This window comes from Chrysoperla carnea, chromosome 3 (assembly GCF_905475395.1).
Source record: "Chrysoperla carnea chromosome 3, inChrCarn1.1, whole genome shotgun sequence".
Classification (NCBI taxonomy): Eukaryota; Metazoa; Arthropoda; class Insecta; order Neuroptera; family Chrysopidae; genus Chrysoperla; species Chrysoperla carnea.
In genome coordinates this window covers 87,192,767-87,210,508 of record NC_058339.1, presented here as the reverse complement: position 1 = coordinate 87,210,508, position 17,742 = coordinate 87,192,767, and the positions used below count along the sequence as shown (strand labels likewise).

General features: G+C 28.1%; 1 protein-coding gene across 1 annotated transcript in view; it reads right to left on the bottom strand.

Annotated features, from left to right (window-relative positions):
* Positions 1–3,607: 3,607 nt before the first annotated feature.
* Positions 3,608–17,742, bottom strand: part of LOC123296615 (cationic amino acid transporter 2-like) — a 36,870-nt gene continuing 22,735 nt past the window's right edge. Inside the window, exons 6-13 of the mRNA XM_044878161.1 lie at positions 6,709–6,858; positions 6,504–6,628; positions 5,224–5,461; positions 5,062–5,164; positions 4,861–5,006; positions 4,631–4,797; positions 4,352–4,460; positions 3,608–4,285 (exon numbers count right to left, since the gene is read on the bottom strand). Coding sequence (XP_044734096.1) covers positions 4,110–4,285; positions 4,352–4,460; positions 4,631–4,797; positions 4,861–5,006; positions 5,062–5,164; positions 5,224–5,461; positions 6,504–6,628; positions 6,709–6,858 — 1,214 coding nt within the window. The 3' untranslated portion in view covers positions 3,608–4,109. The remainder of the gene's footprint in view (positions 4,286–4,351; positions 4,461–4,630; positions 4,798–4,860; positions 5,007–5,061; positions 5,165–5,223; positions 5,462–6,503; positions 6,629–6,708; positions 6,859–17,742) is intronic.

The window sequence follows — 17,742 nt, the reverse complement described above, 5'->3', positions numbered from 1 at the left end:
ATAATTGGAAATTTGAAACACAATGCCCCAAACATGGGAGCATTGCATAATAATACTATTGTTAATGCAATAAGTAATGAGTAATGAACCATATCTCAATCGCTGGTGTTCACAATTTATCACCATAAGCCTTAAATAATTAAGCACTCTTAGCTTAATTATTAAACGGCCAATTTTTCTAAGCAGGCGTTTTGGCAATTTTCACAAAAATATAGGTCCTATTTCTTTCAAAACATTGTTTAGCCATAAGTGTATTGAGAAACTGTCGTTATTTTAACGTTACCTACCATTTGATGAAGTCTTGCTGTTTTAACTTGGATCACCCAGTACAATGTATAGGTAAATTAACTACTTTGCTAAATAATTTAAACATATTTAAATTTTAATACAAATTTTCCCGAATATGGGCCTTTTTTTTGGTAACGTGTATCGTCTGGGTTTTGTAATTAAAATTTCTGTTAAAATAGCGTAAATTGATAACAGAATTAAATATTTTCTTAAGTGTAATATTTATCTATATCTGATGGTATGGTAGTTATTTTGTATTTAATTATTTCTTTTTAAACATACAGGATTTATATTATATTAAGAATCATATTGGTATTTTGAGTAAACATGATTACTATTGTATCTGTTTATCAAGTGTAAGATTTATTCAGATGGGATCTTTTGTATAATAATATAACACTAATCAGTAGGTACTATTAATAAAATATCAGTAAAAAAATATAAGATCTAAAGATCAGTACATAATATAGGATCTCTTGATTAATATTATCCAGAATAATATGAAAGAGGTTGAAATCTCTGGTACAGACTTTTCATCCAGGGACTTTAGATTTTAACTTACATCTTTTCTTTTCATAGTCTTCAATAACTTCATTATGCATTATCTAATTAATCAATTATAAAATCAATAAATAGGTATTTTCAATCTTAATTTACAAAAACCTCCTAGTTAATATTAACCAAATATCTTACCTAATTTTTGTTTCCTTAATTCTTCAATTTTCTAAATATTTAATAGAAAAACAATCATGCTTACCTACTTAACTAAAATAATGGAAAGCAAATAATTAATCTTATCATCTAAATATTTTAATGATAAGCATTTAATGCTCAAATATTGTACCTGTATAAAAATAAAAATAAAGTTTTTACCTAATTGCGAAACATCATTAAACATCCATTACTTTTAACTGTAGAAGATTATGACAAAATATGAATACAAGTCAATTGAAATAGCAATTAATATACAATCATATGATTTGTGGATAGTATTTTTATTTACATAAATGTCAATGTACTTGTTATATACGCAACATTAATGTTACACAATACGTCAGCTGTATACAGATATACTGCTATAAGCATGTCGGTGCGCGCACAGCATGTCGGTAACGCGAACCCATAACATTTTTCCCTACCTAAAAGTGCACAACGTCGTTAAAGAAGTTTTCACTTCAAAAATTATTTCATTTTGGTAACTAAAATCTGGAAAAATTTAAGAGTGAAGTAAGGACATGAATTTTTGAGATTATGTCTATGTCTTTCATCATTTTAGCATTTGATATTGCGTTTTCACGATAATTATGTTTGTTTTACTAAATGGTATTATATTATTCACCTAGATTGTAATTTTCATCGAATTTATGGAAGTCTTATAACAAACTCATCACTAAAATATTCAAACTTTTGATAATTTTCAATCATAATCGGATACAAATAATAATCTAAAGAAATATCTTTCCATGTCCGAACTAAATTATGTGTACTGACTAAAGTTGACTAATACGAACAGGAATTCGCGATTTCAAGATCGTAAGTTGTCTAAAATTGTTAAGCAAGACACAATATACCATTCGTGATATTAATCACGTATACCAATTTTCTAATTAGGTGCACTGATCTTAACTTATCTCGGAATTAGATGAAACCACCTGCGGCTACTCACCTGGATCTTTATTATTTTTTCTAATATAGGCAACTTATTAAGCCGTTAAAAATGCAAATGGCCTATATTGAAATGTATACGATTTATTTTATGACTTTTTCGTTGATTTCTTTATCTAAATGTGATATATACTATAATCGTGAAAATTTGGATGCATGGATGGATGTTTGTTACTTTTTCACGCAAAAACTATCGAACGGCATAGAGCATGGTTTCCGTAGAATAGATTTGTTTTAATTTTCCATAGAGCAGAAAATCGGCATGATTTTTTGCATTGGTAGTAGTTGATAGTTTAGGGATCAGAAATGCACGTTTCCTGGGATGGGATAGCATATTGGAACCCTGTTTTTTAAAGAGTTTTAAAAAAGTTCGTGAAATATATTATATATTATTCAAGAACGCCGGTAGATCCGTGGTATAAATTAAATAATGAGTTGGGCTCAGAACACTTCCCTGTGGTACACCAGATTGGTTTTACCTACTGATTTTTATTTGTTCGGGAATGGATAAAAAATTAACAAAATTAAAAAAACAATAATTTTAATATCTAAAGATAGTTTACAATAATTAAATTACAAAAAAATACATTTTATTTATTTGAAAATTATTCACTAATAACGAGACAGTAAAAATGATTGAAATCTTTATATTTTTACTAATATCAATTCTTTATTCTTCCATAGCCAATCATTTTTATCGTCGTCAAGCATATTTATTAATAGGAAATTTTTTTATTTTATTCAAAGAATATTACAACGCCGTCATGAAAAAAATCGATGATAAAGTGTCAAACATTAGTAATCGCTTCTGTATAACAATTTTGGAAATACTGATTTTTGTATTTATAATTAGCTTTTCATTGTCAATTGTGTTTTTTCTTTTATATTTTCCATAAATTTGTTATTTGTTTGCTATTTACTGAAGTAAAAATATAAATCTATGAAAATATGTAGCTAGAGGCCCTTGGAAAATTTGCAATTTGCTTTTAAAGTTTTAAGAGTACACGGTACCCTAAATTTACCACCTTTAATTACATTTAATTTCGTTACATCTGGCGTTGGTTATAATGTTCTATGATAAGTTTAGTAATTTGTACAATACAAATTTGGTAGAGGCTGTAAGGTAGTATAGCAGTATCAAAGTCGTATCACTTTAGTCGAATCAGGAAAAAATCTATTGTATAATTATACCATGCAAATATGTAATATGCAAGGTATACTAAGTTTAGTCCCAAGTTTGTAACGCTTAAAAATATTGATGCTATGTACAAAATTTTGATATAGGTGTTAATAGAATCACCTAATTAGTCCATTTCCAGTTGTCCGTCCGTCCGTCCGTCTGTGAACACGATAACTCAAAAACGAAAAAAGATATCGAGATGAAATTTTTACAGCGTGATCAGGACGTAAAAAGTGAGGTCAAGTTCGTAAATGAGCATCATAGCTCAATTGGGTCTTGGGTCCGTAGGACCCATCATGTAAACCGTTAGAGATAGAACAAAAGTTTAAATGTAAAAAATGTTCCTTATCAAAAATTAAACAACTTTTGTTTGAAACATTTTTTCGTAAACATCACTGTTTACCCGGACCCAATTAGGCGGAAATTTTATAATATGTACTATACTTGATTATCAGTTATGTATGTGTCACATGTTTGTATGTTTGTATGTTATGTGATAAAGAAATCAACACTGACTATACATGGTATTTCAACAATCTCGTATCTGTGAATCTCGATACTGCCTATACCACCTTAAGTTTTTGTAAAGTTTAAATTAAGTTCTTAAATTAAATAGATAAGTTTTTGGTGCAATTTAAGTAGTAACTCAAACCATCATCATCAATACATAATGATTTCCAACAAAATTATAATACTCAAACGTTTTTTTTTTGTAAAATCACAAATCTTATTTGGCAATTGGAAGTACTTATTTAAAGTTTATTTTCTTTTCTCGTTCATTAACGGAATGTTTCTTATATCTAGAAAAATTCCGAAAACTCTAAATGTCTCGAAAAATAAGAAATTTGAAGTTTTCGCTCTTCAAAAAATTGCGATTCATCAAATTGTAAGTTCTAATTAAATCAGAACATTTGTTACAAAATTTTTAAGTTCAAATACCGCTGTAGTTAAGTGGAAAAAAAATAATTAAAATCTTTTAGCTAAATTGTGCTATTTTTGGTACATAATTTGCTTCATTTAATTTAATGTCTTGATAACTAATTTTCCTTGATTTTTCATTATTAACCAGACAATTTTTGGATGATATTGATGCAATATTTGTGTAACGTTCGTTGCTGTTAAATATTCCATAGCAAAAGTATATTATTAAACCTAAAAACAAAACAAAATAATTAAATATATTTTGCAACTTTTTGCCTCAATTTTAATTTTTGTTACCTATAAAAATCCAAATTGTAAATTGAATCCAAGTTAATGGACTTAATTGTAACATTAGATAAATATTTATTAAAATACTAATTCCAGGTAACCATGGAACTAATGGAACCTAAAAATAAAAGAAACACAATTACAATGATATATTAAAAACTAATAAAATATCTTAAATAGAGTTTTTAAGGTAGTACGAGCGCCAAGACAAGTTTAGACTTGGCGCAGACATATTAGCATTAAAATACCATACTGATTCCCTAAAATTTATTAACAAAAATAACTTACAGAAAATGTTAATTTAACATTTGATGTGGGTTGAGTTTGTATTGACATTAGCGTAACACACAGTAAAATTCCAAATACCACTAACATTCCTATAGCCCATGATTCGCGGTTTTGCAATTGTTTTTCACAAAATACAATTGTACTTGTAAAACCAATACACCATAAAACTAGAAAATTTCGTAAAATACATAAGTTAAGATAATTAAATATGATTTTATTCAAATTTTTACCGTATGCAACAACTTGAATCATAACAAGACGTGCAGTTAACGAAGTGGGATTTTTCAATTTTGTATTAAACATTTGTTTGAATACATTTATCAATGTAAGATCTCTGGAATCTTCATCTTTTTTGTCACTTTTTCCTTCTTCATACCTGTAGAACAAAAGTTTTTTAGATCCCAAACTGTAATTTTTGGATTTGAGCTTACCTTAAAATGAGCACACATGAAGCTACCATAGAATAGGCTAACAGCGTACCAATTGACATCATACTAACCAATCGATCTAAATCCAATAATGCAGCTAAAATTCCTGTAGCAAAAATTATAATTAATATCCTTTCAATTAATTTTTCCCAACAATTTCTTTACCAGTGAAAACACCTGCAGCTAATGTACCATACAAAGGTGTATTAAATTTTGGATGGATTTTACCCATAAATTGGAATAATAAACCATCGGAAGACATAGCATAAATAATACGTGGTAATGGATATAATGCACCCAATAAACTGGAACACAACCCAGCCATGGCACCAACACTCACAATATATTTTGGAATTGTCCAGCCAACGGAATCAAATACATGAGGTAATGGAGCATCTGTGTCCTGTAAATTTTATGGGAAAAAAATTGAAGTGGCGAAATTTTCCTGTATCGTGTTTGTTCTCCCAAAATTGACCATGTAGAAAAAAAATTAGATAAAGTACCTTTTGAGGACGTTATCAAAAAAATCACGTTTCCTAAGGATCACCTTTAAAGTGATAAAATGAATGGCAATTATGTGTTATGGTAGTAACGGCGTCAAGACATTTTTAGACTAAGGGTTGAAATTATTTGTACCTTATTTTTAACTTTGTTGATGAATTTTGTTACAACTTCATGAATGTAGACGAAAAATTAGAATACAATTTTTTGGTATTTGCCTTGGTTTTCGAAATATCGTAACTTAAATAATTAAACAAAATTTTCAATTTTCGATATTTGAAAATTACTCCAGATATCGAAAAATTTATTCTTACTTTTCGTCTTATATTGTCAAGTTAGAACATAATTCACCATCAAAATTGAAAATATAGATTTTTTTAAATTTGTGCCCCCTTTACCATGCTCATACATCTTTATTAAGATTTAAACTTTAAGTAGTTTAAATAGTTTTTTTAAATTTCTACCGACAAGTTTTGGAGAAATCTACGATATCATGTCATCCATCTATCGTTTTTCCATAAAATCTATGTTATAAATATGTCTACTTTTGAAGTCATAACCCGCCCTAAAATTATCAGAATTCATCATTAATCAGAATTGATTTGGTCTTAGTCCAAATTCATATAAAAAAAAATTAAGCCTTTTCTACTAGCCCTTGAAATTGAGACTTACGTTTCAAATTGTGAGTGTGTTCACCCTTAATTCTTCTATAAGCGATTTTCTCTAAATCTTTAGGAATCAATAGTTCAAAAACCATGGTATATATTGAAAAATTTACTCTTAATTATCATCTAATTTTCCCAAGTTCTAACATAATCCACACTCAAAATTTGAAACGTAAGTCAAATTTTTCCATACATTCATTTCTTTGGGAATGTCCTTTATTGCTTTGATTTGGTCAAATTGGCAGTGCATCGTCGATATCTAAGATTTGATGGGCTTACCTGGAGATAATAGGGTAACATCATTGTTAAAACTGTGGAAACACCGCAATATGCTAAGAAAACCACTAGCAACGAACTGACAACAGCTATTGGTATTGATCTTTGAGGGCTTTGAGCTTCTTCACCTAAAGGTTATTTCATGTAAATTAAAATTAACTCCCAACAAAGATTGAATACTTCAATCAATAAGATAAAAAAAATTTACCTGCAGTTGCAACACAATCAAAACCAATGAATCCATAAAAACATTTTGCTGCTCCTTTGACAATACCTGATATTCCGTATGGTGCAAATCCACCTTTTCCATATCCATCAGGAATAGTAGACTTTTTTAATGTCCAATTTGAAGGATGTGCTAGAAATTAAAAAAATTATGTTGATGAGACTAGTTAATGAAAGTAACTTATTTTAAATTTTCAAAAAGGAGATTCAATATGATTTTTAAATCAATTTTTTAAAGGGGAAAGGGGTTGAGATACCCATAAAAAACTATATTTTGTGATTCGTATTTATTAATATTTTTAAACTTATTATATATTATTAAACATTATTCTAAAATTTTTTGCGACATTTTCAATAAAAAGTATTGAAAATTCAGCTAGTGGTAGCAGTGAGGAATACCTCACCGCCTCAAAAAAATTAAACACGCGTTAGTCATCAATGAATAAAATCGATTTTCAGACCTTTGACCCCCCCCCCTCCCTTAAAAAAGTTGATTGATGAGTTGAAAAATATAGAAATGGGGTGAATTAATTAGGAGGCCAAATAAGGATAAGAAACGTATATTACAGAATTATACAAATTCGGAGTTGAATTCGTATTCAGGAATATGATAGAGAAAATGAACGTGAATCCATAATTTTCATAAACAGGGATCAAAGAGTGAAGTCATGTATTGAATTTTCTGCCAAGACTGAACCATTTTTTAGAGTCAATTAAACTCTCTGCAATTCTACTTTGCGATTGCCGTTAGTTTGTTAGGTGATGAATGACCGGAAGCTTTATATATATATTGTTTAGAAAATTCCTTCAGAGTTTCAATTGAAGTGACTGGATTAGAAAGAACTATTAACATTTAATTTTCGCAGATAACATTAATTAAAAATAACAAATGCCAAATAATTCTACGTCACTTAAAAGTGAAAACCTGAAGCTGATTATTAGAAATGTTATAAATAAAGATAAAATTGAATAATTGATGTAAAAATTAAAATTATTTTACAAAAAACTTCATGTTTTATTAAAAAAATTTTATAATTTCATTTAATTTTTTGTATGTTTTGCTAAAAAAAAAAGCATTATAGCTATGGTAAAATTATATACTTATGACAAAATTCAAGATTGAATTTTTGTATAAAAGAGAAATCTTATGAATCTATATGTATAATAAATAATTAAGGTGATCGTCTACCTAATTGGATTTCAAAATCATATATGTATGTTTCAAAGAATAAACAGTAAGTTAAGTAATTAGTGACCTTTCGATTACAATATAAATCGTTATTATGTCGTAAGTGGATAATGATTTTGTATCTAATATATGGCTCGTTAACTTCTTACTTTAAATAATGATTCATAAATTCAACGTTTCTTGTCGTTAATTTTTGTGCAATAACATATTAATAGAATTTCAATACTGGGTATACACCACTAGTTTGATTTACATCTAGGCAAATAAATATAACGAGTATGACAGAATGCATGCGTTAAGCAATGCATCTAAGTAAGAGGTATTATATACATGTGTTGAATCCCACTCTCTGCATGCATACAACAGAACAACTGTTGTATAGCTTAAAAGACATCGAAGCCACGATGCAAGTCACTTTTGCAATTTCATATAACATCTATAATACCTCTTATTTAGATGCATTGCTTAACGCATGTACTCTGTCATACTCGTGATAGTTCTATGCCTAGATGTAAATCGAACTAGTGGTATAAGCATTAAATATAAAACAACAAATGTAGCAGCTATCTCACTTGCTTAAATACCTTGTATATATCGATTTTTAACCCCCGAGCCAAAAAAAAGGTTATAAGTTTTACCGCCATGTGTATCTTTCCATGTGTCTGCCTATGTGTCTGTCTGTGGCATTGCAGCAACTAAAAAGATCAACCAATTTGGTTTTTTTTTGTTTCGTTTGAAAGGTAATGTAATGGGGAGTGTTCTTAGCTATATTTCAAGTGCTAGTATAGTTTTCCGTACCCGGATCAACTAAAAAATAGATGATGATCCTCAAAATCGGTTCAGTTTGGAGAAGGCTCTGAGGAAAAAGGTAATTTAATGGAGAGTGTCCTTTAAATTTAGGGTTCCGTACACGTTTTTTTTTTTTTTTTTAAATTTTGTAAGTTGTACTTGTTAAGCTGAAATTATGACAAACCTATATTTATAAAAGGTTATTCTCTGATTATATCTGTGCGAAATATCGCAATTATATTTTATTTTCGAAAGGTAGTAAAGTAATTTTACTAAGGATTAGCTTTTAATTCGCATAAAGTACACGTGAATTCCAATTTAGTTGTTTAATTTTTCGAAATGGCTCTGTACTTATTTCATATTCCCATTAAGATCGAAGGAAGCAATCCTGGACTATCAAAGAGGTATTTTAGATCAAGCATGAAAGTTTTGTACTTCCTTGACTATGCATTATGATGTCAATAGATCGATATATTAAATATGAAAAAAATTTACAATAATTTTATGGAAGTAATTAAATTAATCATGCCTAACGGTGTCATTTACAATTATTACAAGAATACATCATTAATTTATAAAATAAATAATAATTATTATGTAATTTTAAACAAAAAATTTCATTAATTTGATGAATACATATTTTATGGTCTATGGCACGTAGGTACCTAAAACTAAGCAGTAGGGACTATTATCAATTTTGGTTTTTCTATGTTATTAGATATACCTCCTATTCGTTGTGTGCGTAGTCATGGTAGGGACAATAATAAAATCGATGCCAGCGCTTCCAGTGAAAAATTTTGGCGTTAAAGGAGGCTGTTATTACTAATTTGCAGTTTTTTACATCTTAATGTTATAGAAATGGCAAATTAAAATTATTGTAAAACACGAATTAAACTTAATGCATTAAAAATTGTGAAAATAAGAAATCAAATTGCACAAATATTATTTTTCAAATGTAAATTATCATAATTATTTATTTAAATTTGTGAAACAAGAATATTAAATTTTCAATGTAAGTCTTAAATGCAATCCATACAATTATATATGCATCCATACAATTCTATAATTAAAGTATTGTATCGTTACCATGGAAACGAAACTCACACACGGAGCGAATAACGTACCTTTAAAAATATTATATTGACATTATGACACAAACCATTGAGTAATAATAAATAAATACTCATTAAGTTATTTTTTTTGTATAATAATTACATCAGAGACACTTTCATTTTTATACAAAAACAAATTTACGTGAATTAATTGTCAATGAACTTCAAAAAAATTTTTTTTTTTTATAATTGGAGAATGTATACTCATTGATTGAAGACAAGCATTTCAAATTCAGATTTACTATTACTTACAGGAACTTATTATGACTTACACAACTTACGAAGTTTGTAACGCTTAAAAATATTGATGCTACAAAAAAAATTTTGGTATAGGTGTTCATAAAATCACCTAATTAGTCCATTTTTGGTTGTCCGTCCGTCCGTTTGTGAGCACGATAACTCAAAAACGAAAAAGATATCAAACTGAAATTTTTACTGCATACTCAGGACGTAAAAAGTGAGGTCGACTTCGTAATTGAGCAACATAGGTCAATTGGGTCTTGAGTCCGTAGGACCCACCTTATAAACCGTTAGACTAAACCAAAAGTTGTAAAAAATGTTCCTTATAAAAAAATAAACAACCTTCTGTTTTGAAACACTTTTTCATAAACATCACAGTTCACCCACGAGGGCGCAAATTAGGCGCAAATTGTATAATATGTATTATATGGGAGTATCAGTTATGTATGTATGACATGTATGTATGTGTAATGTGACATAGTAATTAACACTGTCTATACATGGTATTTCAACAATTAACTCAGTCAATTGTTTATTTTCACTTGTTTTATTATAAAATGAACTAATTGTAGTTTAATTGGAATCTAATCTGAGAAGGTGAATGTAATAAATATTTAGTTCCAGATACATAAATATTAATTATTTATTTCTGGAATGACTTAATATAATTTTTACATGCAATAAATTGAATTAATTAATTCTAATACTTTCTTAATTTTGAGTATTTCTTGCAAATAATGAAATTTGTTTTAATCTGCTCATATACACTAGAGAATACATATTTAAAATTCCGTAGCAATGACTCAAAAATATTACGTTTATTATTAATGTCCCAATTCACACTTAATTATTTTCTATTTTTAATTAAATTAATTTCAAAAATAATATCTCTTGCCGTATTGTTTCATGATTAATATTTTGATTTCATAAAAATGTTTCAAGTATTGTGAGAAACAATTACATTTGATTATAACGATAGTTATGAGAAATTTTACATATATTTTAATTCATAAATCTTGCATATTAATTATTATTATTTTTATATATGAATAGATATACTAGATTTATTAGAAAATGAATTGGAGACAAAAAATTATAATAATAATAAACATATAAGTATAAAAATCAGTGTAAACAATAAAAATGTATTAAAAAAATCTCCATCATATGTTTATATACGATTAAATACTTTCACTTCTTCACTGTTAACTTGAATTTAATATTATTAAAATTGATGCTTAGTTCTTACACGAAATTTTGTAAACCAAGCATTTTAGTAAAATGTAAACAAAATTTTAAATTTAAACAAATAGGATAAAAATGGTGTTGGCGCAGTGAACAATGTTTTTGATATAGTAAGTATATGTACTGAATCAATTTTCTGCGTTTCCACCATTTTAGGTCGGATTTAGATAGTCATATGTTTCAAATGATCTTAACAAGTAAATAACTAAAAGACAATTTCGAGGAAATATAGAACAGAAAAAGCAGGCAGAGAAATAGCAGCATTGAGATGATTGAAAATTTTGTTATGGTATTAAGTCTAATTTTACATTATAGTTCGAACAATAGTCATGATGAATTGATGAATTTTATCACTTCAGGTGAAGAATTCTCACTGCTAAATATGAACGTTTAAAATTCCTAATTAAACAAAGAGGAAGATATAGGTTAGTGACGTCATTGTCCGATATCACCATAGAGATACATATGAAATATTTTTTTGCTAAAAGGAGATAGGCAACAAATATTTGAATGCTTATATCTTCTTAGTGTTTAAATTAATTTTAATTTCATTTTAAAAGTTTGTCATGGTATTAATGTATGTTAAATTTAACCTCAGACAACTACCGTAATTAGCATAGGATTGAAGATACGTAGTAGTAGAACCCTATTGCTTCTGAATTATAAGAAGAATTTATGTCTGAATAAAGTACACTTCTGGTTTATCACGGTTTATGTTTATCACCGGGTTGTTCAGGTCCGATTATAACGAAGATTTAGCGAAAATTGGAAATTCAACGCTCCGGTGTTTTAAGATAATATTTTTAATAACTTGAATAGGTGCCGGAAATAGTCACCGTAAAAGTGACAAATCCATCAACCTGATAAAATTTATTTTACGTGTTGAACTTGAATCCAAATTTTATCATAATATTAGTTAATATATGAAATAAATCTTTTATACAAAAATAAAGGTATATTATTAAGAAAATATTAAAAAGAAGTTGAGATGCATTAATGCCAGTTAATTCATAAACATTGGAGTGTTCATATATTTAACACACGGAGACAAATTTCACTTTCTTTATAAAATTATTATATTTTTTTTTATTTATAAAAACTTGTGTTTACAAAAAAATTTAATAAATATGATTATATTCAAATTATGTATAAAATTATTGATTTTAATACAATTTTTAATATTAATAAATGTGAATAATATTAGTGGTGAACAACAGGGTAGTGAACCGGCATTTGAATTACCAGTGGAATTAATTGGTTTTCCTGTAATTGTATTATCTGTTCGTTTAGCAAATTTTGTACGAAAATTGGGCTATTCATTAAATCCTAGTAAGTACATAATTGTATATATAAATTGATTTAATTAGGATAATTTATATGTGACTGAGTAAATTTGTAAATAAATTTAAGAAGTCGAATTTTACCTAGTATTAATTGTTGCATAATGATATGTGTGTACTATATCTATTTTAGTATTGTTCAAGAATGAAATCCGAAAATTATTCTCTATAGAAATCGTGGAAATGTTTAACTACAGCGCTTGAAAATTTTAATAAAAATAAAGCATATTTACATAAATTATTAATTTTTATGCAATTATTATGAAAATTTGTTTTGCCTAATTTGTAATTTATAGTTTATCTAAACTGATAACGCTGATAAGGGATATCCGTTACATCACTTAACAATTTATATAATCTGATAAAAAATAAACAAAAATTTTAATTTATAATTTATTTGCAATTATTCATCTAATTGGTAAGAAAAGGTCTTTCAATCAAGGAAATAAATTCTCCAAATATTTACTAAAATAAAGTTTTCTAGTAAAACATATACAGTAGAGAGAAACAAGTCACGGTAACCCGAACACTGAGTAGTCCGCTACGTCTAGGAATCCTTTCATCCGTCCTTTCCACATAGCTCCGTACGTCTGTGAGGGTACAATAACTTAAAAATGATATATTTGATAGTTTCTAATTTTTAAGGAATCCAGATTAGTGAGGATCTACTTTAGGTACTTACTGTATGTATCCTACACATATTCGAAACATTTAATAATTTTAGTTTATTGAACTCTTTGAAATAAATAATTATAGCAATTATTTTATAATAACTGATTGAAAAACTTTTAAACTATAATTATCGTTTAAAGTAGGGCTGAATTAACTGATATTCAAGTAAGATAAATGTTCTAGAAGGGCAAAATAATTCTGATCCGGAAAAAATTCAATAACTATAATAATAATCTCAAACTATATAAAACTTAGTTAAGTACTCTAAAAAAAAAATTAAGTTTTTAGTCTTTAATTATAAACAAGATGTGATCTTTGCGGTGAGTCATATTAATAGAGAAATGTTAAATTTTGTGTTTTAGAATACTAAAATATTCCTGTGAAATTAGAATTCGAGAAAAAATAATCGTATGAAAGATCCTACTAAAATTTATTTTCTATAATGTTTTATGATTCTATTTTACTAATTTAAACCGGAAAATTTCAAATTTTATGTTGATCCCTTGCTCCAAATTGATAGAATAGATATCCTAGCTTAAGTTTTTATGAAATTTCTAATATTTCCACTTTTGGTGTGAATACAATACTTTCCTTACTTCCAGGTAATTAAAAAATTAAACTAAAATACGAAACTCGTTTTTAAACGGGATATAAAGAGTTTTTAGAAATGTAAAAATCAAAATACAGTTTCTTAAGAAATATCCTTTCTATCATGTCAATGTACATTTTCGATAGGACCAAAGAAAGAATATTGGCGAGTTAACAAGTCGAGTTTAAGAACACTTGAAATAAAATATTTATTTAAAAAAAACTGATGACAGATTAATGCCCGTGCATTATGGTGATCCGTGAAGAATTCGCCATGTTAAGTCATAAAATTAATAAATGTTATCTCAATAGGTCAAAAGGTGATTTCAGTCACTATTTTTCAATAAGTTAATTCTGCGAGGTGCAGAGAAAAAGCTTTCCAAAACTCATCGATCAGAACTGCATCGATCACGATATATATACACATGATGTATATTAAGCGAAGATTAAACCGTTGAGCTGATCTATAAACATTCTCGATCTTAGGTTTGTTTTGAGACGATGCAAGGTTGAAAAGGAGCGATCATTCGTCGCTGTTGTCAAAGGCAAAACTGCCATAACGCGAAGCATTTAATAGACATTCGGAAACGCATCGTTATTGCAAATATCGAGTACTTACAGTGAATTAAGCCGCCCTGTAATGCGTTTTCATGAAAATTGAACTTCGTCGACCTAGATGTCACGAGAATCATCGTACAAAATTGAAAATTCTAGTTCAAAAAATCGAGTTTTCATCAAAATTTTATTGCGATGATTCAAAAATCGATCTATAATCTTTAACTGAATCAGTCTGTACATTCGAGCGTTGAGCTTGTTGTGACGCAAACCTTGGCTTCCTCACTTCAATGTTATATTCATCGCAGATATCGCTCATGATTTTGAAAATTTTTCTGAACTCTTTTCGAACGTTTCGTCGTCTTTCAATCAAAATATGTTTCGCAGCATCAGGTAGTTCGATAGCGTCTCATAAATGGGTGCATTTACAGGACTATATTGTTCAAAATTTATATGTGAGCAGATTCTCAATGGGAGGGGTTTTGACCCCCAAAACCCCTCCCTTGCGCACGGGCCAGGTCATTAATCGATATTAAAAGTACTCAAAAGACAAAAAGGGCTCAAAACCAATCACCTAATTTCCAAAAATTATTTAATTTACAAGTTAGCGCTGGAGTAACTTTAATCCGACTCTGTATATTCGGAGCTTTATAAAATTAATTCATATTTACAATATGTTTACTTAACAAACAGATTCTAAGATTCCCTCTAAGCAATATATTTTATTAAAAGAATGTAAAAGTTTTAAGTAGAAATTGAATTCTTAATTAATTATATATATTAAGTGAATTGTATTTATTGATCTATGATTTTTATTATTTTTGTAACATGAATCTGGTTTTATTAGAAATGTTTTATTAAAATATCATTATTATCGTGTTTATAGTAAAATACTTTATGTAAATTCGAAAGTTCGCATTATAGGTGAAGATTTGTGATCATGAACTAGTCTTTGAGAAGAGTAAATTCAAGTTACTTGTAATGGACTTTCTTAGTGATTGTAAAATTACTTGTTTTATGAAAAAAAAAGTTGAACAAAAGTGACACATTTATTAAACTTTTCTTTATAGCCTGGTAGTTAAATCGGTAGAAGTGTGACCCTGATGTCGTATTTTAAAATCTGATTTTTGGATCAATATGACCTCAGATAAAAATCGTCATTTAAATCCGGGAAACGATTTTTTTTTTGGTTCATTCTCATCTGTTTAAAAGAAATTCAACTTCAAAAAAATTCAAATTCACAATCTGATGTACCGCCGGAAGTACATTCATTTTGAGAGTCTTAATTCATACTCTGATGTCCATTGGGTCTGATAATGGGTCTGATTTTGGTGGAAATTTGGATGGGTCGAAATTTTCAACATATCTTTACGTTTCATAGTTAGAAAGATGCTTTAACACCACTTTGGAGAAGAAGCATTTGTGTGTGTGTGTGTGTGTGGGTGTGTATGATTGAACGTACATTCGTGATCATTTTTTCGTCATCGGTATTGCGGAAACAAAAAATGATATCGTCTTCGTTGAGGAGTCGATCGAAGTACATTAACGGCAATATGCTCAGAAAAGAATTTCATAACATTCGCTTGAGTCGTTTCAAGTCGATCGAGTTTTTTTTATAACTATTTAATTGGGTCTTGGGTCCGTAAGACTCATCTTGTAAACCGTTAGAGATAGAACAAAAGTTTAAATGTAAAAAATGTTCCTTATCAAAAAATAAACAACTTTTATAAGAAACATTTTTTGTAAACATCACTGTTTACTCACGAGGGCACACATTAGATGCTAATTTTATAGTATGTATTAATATGGGATTATCAGTTATGTATGTGTGACATGTGTGTATGTGTTATGTGATAGAGTAATCAACACTGTCTATACATGATATTTCAACAATTAACTCAGTCAATTGTTCATTTTCACTTGTTTTTAAATTGAATTTCTTTCTTTCATTGAAGGGTTTAGTATTTTCTGCAGCATAGTTCCGACTGCTTTTTCACACGAAAATCCCAAATGAAAAGTCGGGTGAGAAGTCTCAGGAGATTACTGCTTGTTAGTATAAATGACGATTAGATTTAATTTACAAATCAAAACTTTATACGTCAGTAATTTTTTTCATTTAATTGAATTATATGGAAGTAATAAATAATAAATCTTAGACAGACCATGAACCAGAAATCCATTAATTTATTATATAATAAAACAATGTTTACATTTTTTTTTCTTATAAGAATTCGCCGGAATTCGGAAATAGTAGTTATTGATTTACGAATAATTAAATGCATTAATTAGATGCTTCTTACGTGATTATATTATTATTGTACACATAATAGATAAAAATAATTAATATATATAAATAATTAATTTGTATAAATAATATACCTAAGAAATGAAAGTGTTATTAAAATGTGTGGTCTAGATTTTATATGTATGTGAGGTAGTTAAAGTCTAGTATGAGATGGCGTTGATATATCGAAAAGTGGAAATTTTGATTTTTATACCATGTATATGAAATATACCAAGATATAATAAGTTTAGTCCCAAGTTTGTAACGTTTAAAAATATTGATACTATGAACAAAGTTTTGTTATAGGTGTTCATAAAATCACCTAATTAGTCCATTTCCGGTTGTCTGCCTGTCTGTCTGTCCGTCTGTCATCGTTAATGTATTTTTTAAATGGCTCCATTGTTCAGATTTCGAATCGGAAATATATTATTTCGATAAAATCATGTGAAAAAAGCTGGATGATAATTGGAACAATGTTTTTTATCTAGCGTTCGGCAGATGGGAGTTAGATAAATAAACGTGTTTCAATGATCTTTTTTCTATATCTTATTTCCTTGAAATATTAATAGTATTCTCAATGAGGCAATGGTCTTGTGGATAGGTGCCCACTGCTAATGCAAAAGGTCGTCAGGTCAAACCTCAGCCACATCAATGAATTTTTTTAAAAATTTTATTTAAAAAAAAAATTATTTTTTTAAAACTAGATATACATGAATTACACCGGAAAGAACATATATATCTTACCGAGTGTCCTAAGACACCTCTGACTCTTTTTGAATTTTTTTTCTTAGTCGTGGCGAATATATTCTATCCTAAGTTTATAATTGTTTATAACAAGTAACATATTAATTATTCTTGTTTAATATTTAATACACAAAACCTTGATAATATTCACACACATAAACCATTTACTTATGCCTCCAATTAATTTGGTAGGGTAAAAACACATAATATTCAAAACCAATAAGCAATATTATATGCATAAATCGATTATTATTAGTAA